Source organism: Bufo gargarizans, chromosome 5 (assembly GCF_014858855.1).
Source record: "Bufo gargarizans isolate SCDJY-AF-19 chromosome 5, ASM1485885v1, whole genome shotgun sequence".
NCBI lineage: Eukaryota > Metazoa > Chordata > Amphibia > Anura > Bufonidae > Bufo > Bufo gargarizans.
This window is the reverse complement of record NC_058084.1, coordinates 45,930,058-45,946,522: the sequence shown is the minus strand read 5'-3', so window position 1 is coordinate 45,946,522 and position 16,465 is coordinate 45,930,058. Positions and strand designations below refer to the sequence as shown.

Genomic DNA, 16,465 nt, shown 5'->3' with positions numbered 1-16,465 from the left:
TATTACATGCAGCGATCTCCTCCACGGTATGGGCAGCAGTGATCACTAATGCCATCGCTCGTCCCCATACTGAATCATTATTTGATGATCTGCCGCCGGCAAACAATGATTTTAAAACCTGCTGAAAGATTCCTAGTACCAGATGAGCGATTGCTCGTTCATTGGGTAATCGGCGGCAGTATTACACTGCCAGATCATTGCTAACTAGCGTTCCTACAAGTGCTCGTTATCGATGAGCTTCATGATTATCTGCCTGTCTAATATAAGTTTTTGTGGTAATCGGTGGACACCCTAAATCTACAAAATGTAATACATTTTGGATATGTGATTTAGACCAATAGCCGACAATCCATTGACACTTTGATCGGTCATGTTTGTGGGATGCTAGTCACCGGATTTTATAATTTGGTCAGTTATTTCCATCATTTTTTGTAAACCAGGTGCAGGTCAAAAACACAGAACAGCTGCAGATCTTCCATTAGGGCTCATTTCGGGACCGAAATTTGGGGTCACCATCAGCTTGAATGTTCTATTTTTTTGCGGTGCGGAGGCACTCCGTAGTGCTTCCGTGGTGTTCGGTGCCTCCATTCCAAGAGAATGGGTCCACATCCGTGATGCAGGGAGCACACGGCCGGTGCCCACGGCTGGAAACGGCCATCTGCATGAGCCCTTATACCTTATCTCAGTAGCTTCACTACTAGTTTTGGCTCATAATAACTGATGGAAATAACTGACCAAATAACTGAAGTGTGAACTTGGCCTTAGTTGCCCATAGCAACCAGGGACGGAGCAAGGATTTTTGCCAACACAAGCGAAGCTACATTTTGGCGCCCCCTCCTCGCAGCTGACCTGGCCTCAGGTCCCGTCTGCAGCAGCTGGCTCCTCCACTGTTTGGTCCTGGTATCTTCTCTCTGCTTCAGACAATCGCTGGTTTGAGGACCGTATTTTTAGCCCTCTAAGACGCACCTGCCCATAAGACGCACCAAGGATTTAGAGGAGGATAATAAGAAAAAAATATTTTCCATTGAACCTCAGGTCAGACCAGCAATCAGACCCCCAATGTAAATCAGACCTCAGCTCACAGCCCCAATCAGACCCCCAATTTTAATCAGACCTCAGATCAGACCCCCAATGCCTCAGATCAGACCCCCATGTCAGCCATCAGCCCCCCATGCCAGCCATCATGCCCCCCATATCAGCCATCAGCCCCCATGTCAGCCATCAGCTTAAATAAAATAAAATAAAAATAACTTACCTCTTCTGCTCCTGGACGCCATTTAAGTGTTTCCAGAGGCATAAGGGCGGCCATATACATTCCATATCTGTCGACTGAACTATTGTTTGGCTGACCGCTATCTCTCCCAACTCCTTCCCGACTTCCACATACACGTTCAGCTCGGCCAAACCTGTATGTGTATTCACTGGGGAGAGAGGAGAAAGCTGCTGTGGTGGCTTATCTCCTGGGAGAACATGAGGATGGGGAGAGAATATTTATTAAACCCCATCTTTCTTTCTCCTCGGAGCAATTTTGTGAGCTGCCCACACATTAGACTGTCAGCCCAACCTGACGACAATGGCGGGTTCAGATGCCATTTCACTAATGTGCATGGCGGCCTTGAGAGCAAAGTCACCACGGCCGACTAACTTATGTGTATGTGTGCCGACTCTGGTCCGACAGATGATGAAAGAAGGATCGTGCATGTTAAGTTTCAGCATGCCCAATCCTTTGTTCTCATGGGAGATGAGCTGCTATCACAGGTGTTTGGCAGCAACTTATTCTCTTCTCTCCACTGAGAACACATGCATGCTCGGTCAAACTAAACGCACATGTGACTGGAGGAGTCGGGAGGACTAGCTTACAGGTATTGAAGATATGTATCCACTCTTAGTATCTGTACACAAGTAGCACATAACACAGACTTTTGCTGTGGTTTTTCTTGTACGTCTTCATAAGTTTTTTATTTTGCCTGGAAGGGACTAAAGCAAGTCCGTCTAGCAAGGTGAGGGCAAGCTAAAAAGGGAACCTCCATCTCACAAATATTTCTGTACCATTGTTGGCGCTCCAAAATCCCCAGCATAGGCAAAATTTCTGACTGCCTGCAGTCACCACTAGGGGGAGATAAGGAGTTTACTTGCCAGTTTTGGGTAAGTGCCAATAAAACTGGTCATGATTTATCAGGAGGGTGCTGGTTCACCAACTTTTAGAAAGATGTATTTATACTAAAGCCATAAAATGACACAGATTTGTATAAAATGAATGTAACCACATTTCATTTTGTGACTTTAACGAGTTCATAATGCACTAAATTTATTAAAGAGCATGCACAATTTGGGGGGGTCCTATTGGTGGAACCCCCACTAGTCACAAGAATAAGGGCCCTATATGTTGCAGTTCCCCTTGAAATGAACGTAACGGCAGGTCGAGCATGTGCACTGTTGCCCCAATGTATGTGGTCTCCAGTCCTATGATCAGTGAGGGTCCAAGTGGTAGGACCCCCCTGATCTTATAGTTATTCCCTATCCTTGTAGTGTGCATGCTTGACCTACCTTTCCATTTATTTCAAAGGTAGGGTACCAGCACCCTTTCTTGTGGGCCCAGCAGTAGGACCTTCATTGATCTAATAGTCATCCTGCTGATAAGGGAAAACTTGTTTCAACCAAAATACCCCCTTGGGCCTTCTGTCTATGCTTTATAGGAAAAGTCTTGTAATTTGGTCTCAGTGAGTACCAGATTATTATGTATGCTGGATATATCTGTCAGATCGTGATTCTTGTCTTTATGTTGTTTCTCAGGACCTTCTGGAACCATTGTCACAGTGTCTGGGTCTGGTTTTGGTTTGGATGCCTCAGAAATGAAAGTGACCATTGGCAATGCCACCTGCTCCATCACAGGAGTGTCTGATAGCCAGCTGAACTGCACCGTAGGAGATCACTGGGGCGGCACATTCCCCGTCTCATTTCAGAATCAGAAGGGGTTTGCAAGATCCAGTGCAAAATTCACCTATGAACTTAGTATGACCGGTGTCTCTCCGAGTGAAGGTGAGTCTAATTCTGGTAAGGCTAGTGGCAATCAATATGGCCACCACTATATCTCATGCAGGGAATGTTACTCAGTATTTTCTGGAACCCTGAATAGCAAATCTGTCTAAATATATTATGTGGCAGTTGTGTATGTATGACTGTAAACTTGTTAAAGTGTTTGAGAAATCGGCACCTGTGGGACCTGTAATGGCAGCCATTTTCGTATTCACCGAGATATCCTAGAATACCCCATAGTGTTTTACTTCATGTACTGATCCAGTGACCATCATTTCCATTTGTTCTCATACAGGTGGTTTTGGTGGTGGGTTAATCCTCACCATCGCTGGCTCCGGATTTGATGATCAAATTTCCAAGGTGTTTGTGTGCGGCTCTAAATGTGAGGTGGACCAAACGCGATCAGATGGCGGTTTTCTGTATTGCGCAGTGCCCATAAGGAACAGTAAGTGAGCTGCTATATTAAGATCAATTATTTCTTTATAATATTCTTTAGTCTAAGAAAATGTAATATAATAAATTAGAATATGAATTAATATTTGAATATATATAAATCTAATATATAAAGCTGAGTGTATGTATGTCCGCTAAAAGAATCCGCACTGTCACATTTACTATCACAAAATTTGTCTCAGCTCTCTAGGACGTACCGTTCCTGAGATATTCGCCAAAAATGCATTAGCCAATAGACACCTGGTCACATGACCTTTATCAGCCAATAGAAGCTCGCAGGCCAGTCTCCACACACACACACACAGCTTTACACCAGGTTTTCATAACAACCCAGCCATTTTTTTCCCTGCTGTAGATGAGCTTTAACTCCTTCCCGACATTTGACATAATAGTACGTCATGGCGGCAGGTGCGTTCGCGCATTTTGACATACTATTATGTCATGGTGATTGGGCGAGCACCAGAGCAGTGCGTGCCCGATCACTGCAGGGGCCCGGCATTTCCTTGTAGCTGGGCCCCTGCTGTATCCGCCGGCATCGCTGTACAAGCCGATGCTGGCGGATTAACCCCTTCTATGCCGCGATCAGCGCCTACTGCGGCATATAAGGGATTTGCGGCGGGTGAGGGAGCCCATCGGGTCCCCGCGCTGCTGTGGCAGGGACTCTATGTGTCAGAAGGCAGCCCGATGCCATGCAGAGGCTGACCAATGCCTTGCACGGCATCAGGACCTGCCTTCTACGGGTGCTCAGGAGATCCAGCCTCAGGACCGGTCTTCTAGGCAACCTGTTGGTGTACTACTCAGTGTAATACACTAACAGGCAATGCATTACAATATTGTAATGCATTGTAGAGGGGATCAGACCCCTAAAAGTAAAGTCCCAGAGTGGGACAGAAAAAAAGTTTTAAAAAAAAGTAAAAAAGAGTTTTTAATTAAAAAAATAAAGTTTCAAGTAAAAAAAGAAAAAAAGCCCCTTTCCCCCCTATATAAAAAAATAGAAAAAAAAATAGAAAACACACACATATTAGGTGACACCGCGTCTATAACGACCGGCTCTATAAATATATCACATGACTTAACCCCTCAGATAAACACAGTAAAAAAATAAAAACAGTGCCAAAAAAAGCAATTTTTTGTCACCTTACATCACAAAAATTGCAACACCAAGCTATCAAAAAGGCGTATGCCCCCCAAAATAGTACCAATCAAACCGTCACCTCATCCCACAAAAAATGAGATCCAAAAAATAAAAAAAATGACTCTCAGACAATGGAGACACTAAAATATGATTTTTTTTTGCTACAAAAATGCTATTATTGTGTTAAAGTGAAAAAAAAAAAATAGATATGTTAGATATCGCTGTGTCCATAAGAACCTGCTCTATAAAAATATTACATGACCTAACCCCTCAGGTGAATACCGTTAAAAAAAAAAACTGTGGCCAAAAAAGCAATTTTTTGTCACCTAACATCATTTAAAGTGCAACACCAAGCGATCAAAAAGGCATATGCCCCCCAAAATAAAACCAATCCAACCGTCATCCCATCCCACAAAAAATGAGACCCTACCTAAGACAATCGGTAAAAAAATAAAAAGACTATAGCTTTTAGAGCCACTAAAACATGATTATTTTTGTTTCAAAAACGCTATTACTGTGTAAAACTTAAATAAATAAGAAAAAGTATACATATTAGGTATTGCCACGTCTTTAACGACCTTCTCTATTAAAATATCACGTTACCTAACCCCTCAGGTGAACTCTGTAAAAATAAATAAAAACTGTGCCAAAACAAAAATTTTTTTGGTCACCTTGCCTCATAAAGTGTAATAATGAATGATCAAAAAATAATATGTACCCAAAAATGGTACTAATAAAAACGTCAACTCTTCCTGCAAAAAATGAGCCCCTGCACAAGATTATTTGCAGAAAAATAAAAAAAACACAAAAACTTTTTTTTTTCAAAAATGCTTTATTATGTAAAACTAAAACAACCAAATAAAGTAGACATATTTGATATCAACGCGTCCGTAACAACCTGCTCTATAAAAATAGTGCATGATCTGACCTGCCAGATGAACCTTGTAAAAAATAAAAACAGTGCCAAGTGGTTACCTTGCCTCACAAAAAAACTTAATATAGAGCGATTAAAAATCATATGTACCCCAAAATAGTACCAATAAAACTGTCACCCTATCCCCTAGTTTCAAAAATGAGGTCACTTTTGGGAGTTTGTACTGTAGGGGTGCATCAGGGGGGCTTAAAATGGGACATGGTGTCTAAAAACCAGTCCAGCAAAATCTGCCTTCCAAAAACCATACTGCAGTCCTTTCCTTTTGCTCGCTGCCGTGCGCCCTTACATCAGTTTACGATCACATGTGAGGTGTTTCTGTAAACCTCAGAATCAGGGTTATACATTTTTAGTTTTGTTTGGCTGTTACCCCTCGATGTGTTAAAGAAAAAAATGGATTAAAATGGAAAATCTGCCAAAAAAGTTAAATTTTGAAATTTCATCTCCATTTTCCTTTAATTTTTGTGGAACACCTAAAGGGTTAACAAAGTATGTCAAATCAGTTTTGAGTAACTTGAGGGGCGCAGTTTCTTCAAAGGGGTCATTTATGGGGGGTTTCTATTAGGTAAGCTCCACAAAGTGACTGCAAACCTGAACTGGTCCATAAAAAGTGGGTTTTGGAAATGTTCTTAAAATTCTTTTAGAATTGCTTCTAAAATTCTAAGCCTTCTAACGTCCCCAAAAAATAAAATAACATTTACAAAATGATGCAAACATAAAGTAGACATATGGGGAATGTTAAGTAATAAATATTTTATAAGGTATCACTTTCTGTTTTAAAAGCAGAGAATTTTTTTTTTTGAAAATTGAGAATTTGTTCAAAATGTGTGGTAAATTTAGGATTTTTTCATAAATAAAGGTGAAATATATTGACTCAAATGTATGACTATCATGAAGTACAATGTGTCACGAGAAAACAATCTCAGAATGGATTGGATAAATAAAAGCGTTCCAAAATTATTACCACATAAAGTGACACATGTCAAGGTGAAAACTGGCCTGGAGTAGAAGGCGTTAAAGAAAATCTGTCAACAGGATAATCTCTATTGAAGTAAAGCCATGGCCTAATAGCACTTAGTACCCTATTTCCAGTTGTGCCTTTTGTTTTTATCCTTTATCCAGTAAGGTTCCCAGAGGGGCATCACTCTTGCAGGAAGGAGCCCAGACATGCGCCCTGCCACAATGTGTCCACCTTCAAAAAACAAACTTAAAAACACCTGCCCTCAGGTCCCGCTAAGCCACTCCCCTGACCTGGTTAGGCCATGCCCCCTCCCACTGATCAGCCAACGGGGATTGAAAAAATGAAGGTACAAATCAGGGGTGGGAGGGACAGAGACTTTCTCCCTGCAGCTCACACTCAGACAATACAGTGATGCTGTCTCAGAGTGAGCTGTTCTAAAAGACACGCCCCCGTTCCGGTTAGGCCATGTCCCCTCCCACACCGCAGCCGACAGGGATTAAAAAAATAAAGTTAAAAATCAACTTCTAGGTCCTGCTAAGCCAGGCCCCCGATTTGGTTAGGCCATGCCCCCCACTCCTCAGCCGACAGGGATTGAAAACATTTAGTTAAAAATCAACTTCTGTCAGCTGCAGAGGTGGGAGAGAGGGAGGGTGGGTGACTTTCTTCCTGTAGCTCACATTCAGACAGCACAGTGCAGCTGTCTGAGAGTGAGCTGTTCAAAAGGACATCCCTGTGTCCGTCCAGGCCCTGTGCCAGATGAAGGACAGGGAATCTGAAGGGGGCGGGTTGCTGTAGATGTCACTGTTATAGTGGATAGTGTTGATATCTTTTAACGACACACACAAACATTAAATGAAATAGATCAAATATACCCCAGCAAAGCCGTGTCCTTCAGCTAGTCGAATATATAAAGCTGAGTGTGTGTGTATGTATGTCCGCTAAAGGAATCCACACCATCACATTTACAATCACAATTTGTCACACAGGTACATTAGGTGTCTGGGAAGGTATTAGACTAGGTCTCAGCTCTCTAGGACTTACCGTTCTTTAGATTTCCCAAAATATGCATTAGCCAATAGAAGCCTGGTCACATGACCCTTATCAGCCAATAAAAGCTTGCAGGCCGTTAGCCTCCACATACACAGTTTACTCCAGTTCCATAACAACCCAGCCATTTTTCTTCACTGCTGTAGGTCAGCTTTAAAGGGGCAGGGAGCTGTGGATGACACTGTTAAGGGAGCAGAGTGCTGTGGAGGTCACAAATAAGGGGGAAGGTAGGGTGGCCATTCAGGCCACCCTCAAAAGATGGACTTAAAAGCCCCAACCCCAGGTCCCGCTAAGCAATGCCCCCGACCTGGTTAGGTCACGCGCCTTCCACTCCGCAGCCAACGGGGATTAAAAAAATTAAGATAGAAATCAACTTCTATCAGCTGCAGGGGTGGGAGGGAGGGTGACTTTCTCCCTGCAGCTCACACTCAGACAGCACAGTGCTGCTATCTGAGAGTGAGATGTTCAAAAGAATGTGTCCGTCCAGGCCCTGTACCAGACGAAGGACAAGGAGTCTGAAAGCTGGACTGTCTGGCCTAAAACCAAACATCTGGCCACCCTAGGGGCAGGCTGCAGTGGAGGTCACAGTTAAGGGGGTGGTCTGTTATGGAGGTCAGTGTTAAAGGGCATATTTCTGTAGAGGCCATAGCTAAGGGGACGGGGTGTTGTGGAAATCACTGTTAAGGAGATGGGGTACTGTGGAGGTCACTGTTAAAGGGGCGGGCTGCTGTGGAGGTCACTGTTAAAGGGTGGACGCTGTGGAGGTCTCTGTTAAGGGGATGTTCCGCTATGGAGGTCAGTGTTAAGGGTTGGGGTGCCGTAGAGGTCACTGTTAAGGGGGCGGGGTGTTGTGGAGGTCACATTTTAAGGGAATGGAATTCTGTGGAGGTCACTGTTAAGGGGGTGAGTTATTGTGGAAACCACTGTTAACGAGGGATACTGTGGAGGTCACTAATAAAGGGGCGGCCGCTGTGGAGGTCACTGTTAGGGCTGTTTTACATGAGCGAGTCCATTGCGGGAATCATGCTCCGTGTGTGAGTGTGATCCTCCGCTCTGACTTGCAGGAGCGCACGGCATTATCATGATGTATAATGCTATGTGTCTCTGCTTGGCCTTATTTCTACAGAATCATAGTGACATAAAGCTGTCAGTATGATTCTGTGGAAAAAAGGCCATGCAGAGACACATAGCATTATAAATCATGATAATGCCGTGCACTCCTGCAAGTCCAGAGCGGAGGATCGCACTCACACACGGAGCGTGATTCCCGCAATGGACTCGCTCGTGTGAAACAGCCCTTAAAGGGCAGGCCGCTGTGGAGGTCACTGTTAAAGGGGCGGGGTACTGTAGATGTCACTGTTATAGTGGATACGGTCGATATCTTTTAACGACACACACAAACATTAAATGAAATAGATGAAATATACCCGTGTGAAGCCGGCTCCTTCTGCTAGCATATATATATATAAAATAATAGAAATGTATCAAACTGTAGTCATCAAACTTAGGATGAGCAATGTATAGTGCGGTGGAAGAATGCACATATGCAGGAATGCTGGTCACAGGTCACTCGTATAGGAAGCCAAGTGGTTGCTGTATAACCTGAAAACCACAACCTGCACATCGCATTGGGGGAAGCTCAAATAGAAATTTACAGCCATTTTCCCAGACTATGTAATACTAACAATACGTAAGCAGATACTGCAGGGGAGTTGTGCTTTAATTTTAAAGGGCGTCTGTCACCACAATTTTACATTATAGACCGCTTACATAGCGCTGCAGCATAACTGTACATGAGTCAAATGGTACCTTTGTTGTATTGTTCTGAAGTTCAACAGAGACAAAAACGCTGTTTTATTCATATGTAAATGAGGGCTCGAAAGTGCCCAGGGGCAGCGTTCGGGCTGTAAGTGCCCAGGCCGCTCTGCCTTCTTCTTAGATAACTCTTCCCAGCCTCTTGCTTGGACCACACTGTCAGCCCGAGCAGGCTCACTATGAAGGCCATTTTGGGCAGCGGCATCGCCCCATGCAGTGCGCATGCGGCGGCGGGATCTCGTCCAGTACACTGGCTGATGCAAGAGGCTTACAGGGGGGCCAAGCAACAGGCTGGGGAGGAATTATGTGAAAAGAAGATATATTGGCCTGGGCACTTAAAGCCTGAATGCTGCCCCTGGGCACTTAAAGCCTGAATGCCACCCCTGGGCACTTGCGAGCCCTCATTTACAGCCTGCCCGGGCTGACAGTGTGGTCCAAGCAAGAGGCTGGGAAGAGTTATCTAAGAAGAAGGCAGAGCGGCACTTACAGCCTGAACACCGCCCCTGGGCACTTGCGAGCCCTCATTTACATATGAATAAAACTGTGTTTTTGCCTCTGTTAAACTTCAGAACAACACAACAAAGGTACCATTTGACTCATGTAAAACAGATACTGGGCACTCTCTTAATATAGGAACCTCATAGTTTATTAATAATACCACACATAAACAATTAATACTTCACTAATTAAGATAATAAAACATGCAATATAAATAAAAATTCAATACAATAAAAGAGATTCCTCAAATGATTGGTACCGATCACACATAGAATAAAACAAATAAAATATATATAAAAATGTATAGAATGTCTCTGGGTGTTTGAGGGATGAAACAAGATCTCCAATTTGTTGTCCCTCCAACTAAAGTTTGGATGTAGGAAAGGTCGTTTATGGGAGTGTTGTATAAGTCCTCCACAGACCAGAATAGCGATATAGTTGCAGTGATCTATTATAGCGGCGTCCCGCAATTACTCACTGTTTCGTTGTACACTTGTGCTCCGCCGCTGTGTCCGTGCTGTAATTCAGGGATGTTCGATGATAGTCGCAATCCCTTAGCTGTCTTCCCGGCGCCGCTCCGTAGATCTAAGAGCCGGCACCTGGGTAAATTTACAGACTCCTTGTACCACGCTGGGCTTGCTGTATAGGTGAGCGTGATAGACTCTTACAGCCTGTCCTCAGAAGTGCGTGTAGGGTCTGCAGTTGAAGACAGGAGTGATTTTGATGCGGGCGGTATAATAGCGCACAGAGTCCAAGTCCATCCAGGGGTCCTAGCACCAAACGCGTTTCGGGGTCTATTGTTACCCCTTCCTCAGTGGTAATGCTACCCCCTTCTGCCTTTCTTTATGTAGTCTTTTGGTAATTGGATAATCATCCTCTGCTGTGTGAATCAGTCTCTTGTTTCAAAACCTGAGGTGGACTTCCCAATCACCCATTTTCCCATACGATTAGTCTATGTTTCTCATATATTGTTTGTCACTATATGCATCCTTTATTCGTTCCTCTATATAACACTAATGACTACATTACTTATATAATGGCACACTACATATATGTTACAGATATTCCGATGCCTGCATAAATCCAGTGTGAATTGTCTTTATGTAGTGTTTTGTTTACAACATAAACTCAATGTGTCCTGCAGTATGCATGCGGTTTTCGTTCCTACTTTTTATCTCTACTGGATTAAAATGTTGTACATTTCCCTCCCAACTGATTTATGCCCTATCTGTTACACATCAATATGTATAAAAATGTAAATGAGTATTTATTTAAAAAAAAAAAAAAAAAAACTTCACTTCATTTATTAATATTTTTATTTTTTTATTTTTCCATTTTCTTGGGATTTGTCTTTTTTTATAAATCTATTATTCATTGTGTTTCCACAAGAGATTTTTTTTTTTTTTTATACGACTTTTTCCAACGGTTTTTTCTCCCCAATCTTCCTATATGGGCAAAACATCTTCTTGCATATAAAGATGTCCTTTTACAATCCATACTTCCCTTATACACATTTTTCTAGAGTCTGAGGGTGGGTTAGTTAGGGTATTCATATAGAGTAAGGGCGCAATTGTGGATCCACAGAATACATGAGGGCTGTGTCGGATATGAGGCTGAATGACCGGTGGAGGTCCGCCGCGGAGGACCGGACCCACCCAGAAATAAAATCACTGGGAAGGATCCCGTCCCCCGCCGCGGCCCCCCCCCACCCATCTCACAGGAATCCGAATAATTCAAACTCCGAGTTCAGTCCTCCCGGCATCAAGGTGTTCAACTCATATATTCGCTGCGTCTCCACCCTCGACATCCTACCTATATGATCCCCCCCCCTCCATTCTTTTGTCACCTTATCTATAGCAGCAAATTTCATGCCAGAAGGATCTTGATTGTGTGTATTTTTAAAATGCTTGGACAGTGCATGTGTCTCCAATCCTTTTTTAATGTTGGCTATATGTTCCGCGACATGCTTTTTTAAAGTTCTTTTAGTCCTACCTACATACTGTTTACCACAGGGGCATTCTAAAATATAAATTACATTTTCGGAACTGCAAGTTAAAAAATCCTTTATGACGTGTTTATGTTGATTGACAAATGAGATTACCTCTCCAGTTTTTCGGGGGAATGTTGTCACTTTGCAATTGTTGCATTGCCCACATCTAAAGAATCCCTCCATGTGGATCCAATTTTGTATGGAGGGTTCTATTCTTTTGTCTTTTTTTATAGTCGGTGCCACCAGGTTGGCCAAATTGGGGGCTTTGGTGAAGGTAATGCAAGGTTTAAGTGGAATCAGGGAACCTATGGTCTTCTCCTTCTTTAATATGTGCCAATGTTTTCGTATTATTCCCTGAATTTTTCTGTATTCATTATTAAATGGTAACATAATCCTAATTTGTTCATTAATACAGTCCTTATCTTCCATCTTTTTATTTTTGAAGAAATCTTTCCTTTGCATTCCTCTTACTTTATCTAAGGATCCCTTAATCAATTTTTCTGGATATTCCTTTTCCTTAAATGCTTCAGCCATTATTGCTGCTTCCTTCTCAAACTGTTCTTCCGTAGTGCAGTTACGTTTTATTCGTTGGAATTGTCCCTGTGGAATGTTCACCAGCCAATTGGGGAGATGACAGCTACTGTATAGTATGTAACTGTTTCTAGTGGCCGGTTTGATGTATGTGCAATTCTTAATACAATTATTTTCTACATATATTTTTAAATCTAAAAATTCTAAAACCTCTTGACTGATGGTATGGGTAAATTTCAGGTTAAAATCATTTACATTAATATTTGATAAAAAATCTTCCAAACTGGCTTTACCCGATTTCCAAATAAAAAACACGTCGTCTATATATCTTTTCCAGAGCACCAGGTCCGTCCCCAGCCGGGGGGCTATGATCAAATCTTCCCAAAATGCCATAAAAAGATTGGCATAGCTGGGGGCGAACCTGGTGCCCATCGCCGTGCCTTGGGTCTGCAGATAAAAGCTTCCTTCATAGTAAAAATAATTATGTGTCAAAATAAAATCAATCCCTCTTAATAAAAACTCAATTTGTTCTTCCTTTAAACTTCCTTCTTTTTTTAAAAGTGTCCTTACTGCCTCCTTGCCTTGTTCGTGTTTAATAATAGTATATAATGAACAAACATCCAGGGAGCCCATCCACCAGTCTTCTTGAAATGCCATGTTCTCCACAGTTTTAATTATTTCTGCGGAGTCCTTGGTGTAGGAGGGGATTTTCTTAACTTTAGGTTGTAAAAGTGTGTCAATATATTGGGACAGATTGCATGTTAAAGAGTCTATCCCTGACACTATTGGGCGTCCTGGTGGATTCTTCATGTCTTTATGAATCTTTGGTATACAATAAAAAATCGGGATTCTCGGATGTTTATTCACAATAAAATTATATTCCTCTTCTTTTAAAATGCCCTTCACTTTACCTTCTTCACATAAGTTAACGAGTTCCTCCAAAAATTCACTAGTGGGGTCTTTCTTTAGTTTCTGGTATGTGTGAGTGTCTGACAATTGCCTGAGACATTCAGAGTCATATTTTTCTGCACTTTGTATGACTATGGATCCTCCTTTGTCTGCAGGACGAATAATAATGCTATTATCTTTCTGAAGTTTCTTTAAGTTCATAATTTCCCCTTTCGTCAAATTTTGGCGTTTGTATTTATTAGTGTCTTTTATTTTACGTATATCGTTACCCACATTTTCCCTAAAAGTTGCCATTTCCTGACTAATTTCGTTTCTTGGGTATTTTTTAGAACGATTTTTTAGGTCGGTGTGAGTATATTTCTCGTTTTCTATTCTTTTCTCTTGTTCCTTTCCTATCAGGTTTTTAGCGAAATATTTCTTCAGGCATAGACGTCTAATGAATTTTTCTATCCCAATGAAAGTCATAAATTTATTTAATTTTTCAGTTGGTGCGAACTTCAGGCCTTTGGTTAGCAGTTGGCTTTGAGTTTCTGTTAGTGTAATGGAACTTAAGTTAATGATGGCATCGTTATTAATTTTCGTGTCTTTTATCTGTGATAGTGCTCTCTTCCTCCTGCCTCTCCTTGTTCTAACCTTACTTCCTCGTGATACCTCCTGGTTTGTGCATTGTGATTGTGTGAGTTGGGATAGTGTTGGTGTCTCCCTGTTCTCGGTGTCTTGCAATCCTGTTGTGTCCAATGTGAATGGGGCCTGTCCCTCAAATTGTAGTGATGATCTATTGGTGGATTGTGGTGTGTCCTGTGTGTTTTCCTCGGGGGTGATTGGTTTCTCGTGCGTGTGCGGTGATGTGGGGGAGTCCGATCTAAAAAAGACTCCCTCTCTTCCAAAATCTCAAATCTATTGTGAACTGGGATATTGAAGTTAGAGTGTTTATTAGAAACTTTCTTTGTTTTATCTTTAGTGACTGTGCTTGTGCCTATTTGTGTGTTATTCTCATTTTCTACCATTATATGTTCCACATTATGTTCTTTCCTTCCTTTTTTATAGAAGAAGATTTTTTAAATTTTTTTGTCCATTATTTCCCGTTCTATTTTATCTACATTATTACAAATTCTACTTTGTATTAGGTTGGTTTCCTCATTTATTGGGAATTTGTCTATTATAGGTTTTAATTCGGCAATTTTTTGCGTAATTTCGTCCAGGATCTGGCACCGTCTGGTGATGATCAAGTGGGTTAGAGTTTTTGATTGCTTCATATCCGACACAGCCCTCATGTATTCTGTGGATCCACAATTGCGCCCTTACTCTATATGAATACCCTAACTAACCCACCCTCAGACTCTAGAAAAATGTGTATAAGGGAAGTATGGATTTTAAAAGGACATCTTTATATGCAAGAAGACGTTTTGCCCATATAGGAAGATTGGGGAGAAAAAACCGTTGGAAAAAGTCGTATAAAAAAAAAAAAAAAAAAATCTCTTGTGGAAACACAATGAATAATAGATTTATAAAAAAAAAAGACAAATCCCAAGAAAATGGAAAAATAAAAAAATAAAAATATTAATAAATGAAGTGAATTTTTTTTTTTTTTTTTAAATAAATACTCATTTACATTTTTATACATATTGATGTGTAACAGATAGGGCATAAATCAGTTGGGAGGGAAATGTACAACATTTTAATCCAGTAGAGATAAAAAGTAGGAACGAAAACCGCATGCATACTGCAGGACACATTGAGTTTATGTTGTAAACAAAACACTACATAAAGACAATTCACACTGGATTTATGCAGGCATCGGAATATCTGTAACATATATGTAGTGTGCCATTATATAAGTAATGTAGTCATTAGTGTTATATAGAGGAACGAATAAAGGATGCATATAGTGACAAACAATATATGAGAAACATAGACTAATCGTATGGGAAAATGGGTGATTGGGAAGTCCACCTCAGGTTTTGAAACAAGAGACTGATTCACACAGCAGAGGATGATTATCCAATTACCAAAAGACTACATAAAGAAAGGCAGAAGGGGGTAGCATTACCACTGAGGAAGGGGTAACAATAGACCCCGAAACGCGTTTGGTGCTAGGACCCCTGGATGGACTTGGACTCTGTGCGCTATTATACTGCCCGCATCAAAATCACTCCTGTCTTCAACTGCAGACCCTACACGCACTTCTAAGGACAGGCTGTAAGAGTCTATCACGCTCACCTATACAGCAAGCCCAGCGTGGTACAAGGAGTCTGTAAATTTACCCAGGTGCCGGCTCTTAGATCTACGGAGCGGCGCCGGGAAGACAGCTAAGGGATTGCGACTATCATCGAACATCCCTGAATTACAGCACGGACACAGCGGCGGAGCACAAGTGTACAACGAAACAGTGAGTAATTGCGGGACGCCGCTATAATAGATCACTGCAACTATATCGCTATTCTGGTCTGTGGAGGACTTATACAACACTCCCATAAACGACCTTTCCTACATCCAAACTTTAGTTGGAGGGACAACAAATTGGAGATCTTGTTTCATCCCTCAAACACCCAGAGACATTCTATACATTTTTATATATATTTTATTTGTTTTATTCTATGTGTGATCGGTACCAATCATTTGAGGAATCTCTTTTATTGTATTGAATTTTTATTTATATTTCATGTTTTATTATCTTAATTAGTGAAGTATTAATTGTTTATGTGTGGTATTATTAATAAAATATGAGGTTCCTATATTAAGAGAGTGCCCAGTATCTGTTTTACATTTTTCTATTATCAAAGGAAGGGTGAGTCCTTTTTACTGAGAGCACCTCTCCAGTTGTTAGCACCAATCCAGTGCGCCACTTCATTTCAATTGACCATTTGACTCATGTATAGTTATGCTACAGCGCTATGTAAGCGCCCTTTAAAGGGGTTATCTCATCTTAGACAATGGGGGCATATCGCTAAGGTATGCCCCCATTGTCTGATAGGTGCGGGTCCCACCTCTGAGACCAGCACCTACAAGGAGAACGGAGCAGAGAAAGTTGATGAGGGTGCACTGACTAACCTGTAGGTATGTTAGCATGAGGAAGGGGACGAATGGAAGAAAGGGAGGAAGGAGCATCCCCAGAGATAGAGGGAGCCAGAGAGACACTGCTGATGAAGGTTTTATTAG

The 16,465-nt window shown here is 41.7% G+C and overlaps 1 protein-coding gene across 1 annotated transcript in view; it reads left to right on the top strand.

Annotated features, from left to right (window-relative positions):
- The window catches only part of LOC122937823 (fibrocystin-L-like), a 260,317-nt gene that overhangs the window by 167,725 nt on the left and 76,127 nt on the right, over positions 1 to 16,465 (top strand). The window contains exons 40-41 of the mRNA XM_044292918.1: positions 2,794 to 3,039; positions 3,332 to 3,481. Of these exons, the coding sequence (XP_044148853.1) occupies positions 2,794 to 3,039; positions 3,332 to 3,481 (396 nt within the window). The remainder of the gene's footprint in view (positions 1 to 2,793; positions 3,040 to 3,331; positions 3,482 to 16,465) is intronic.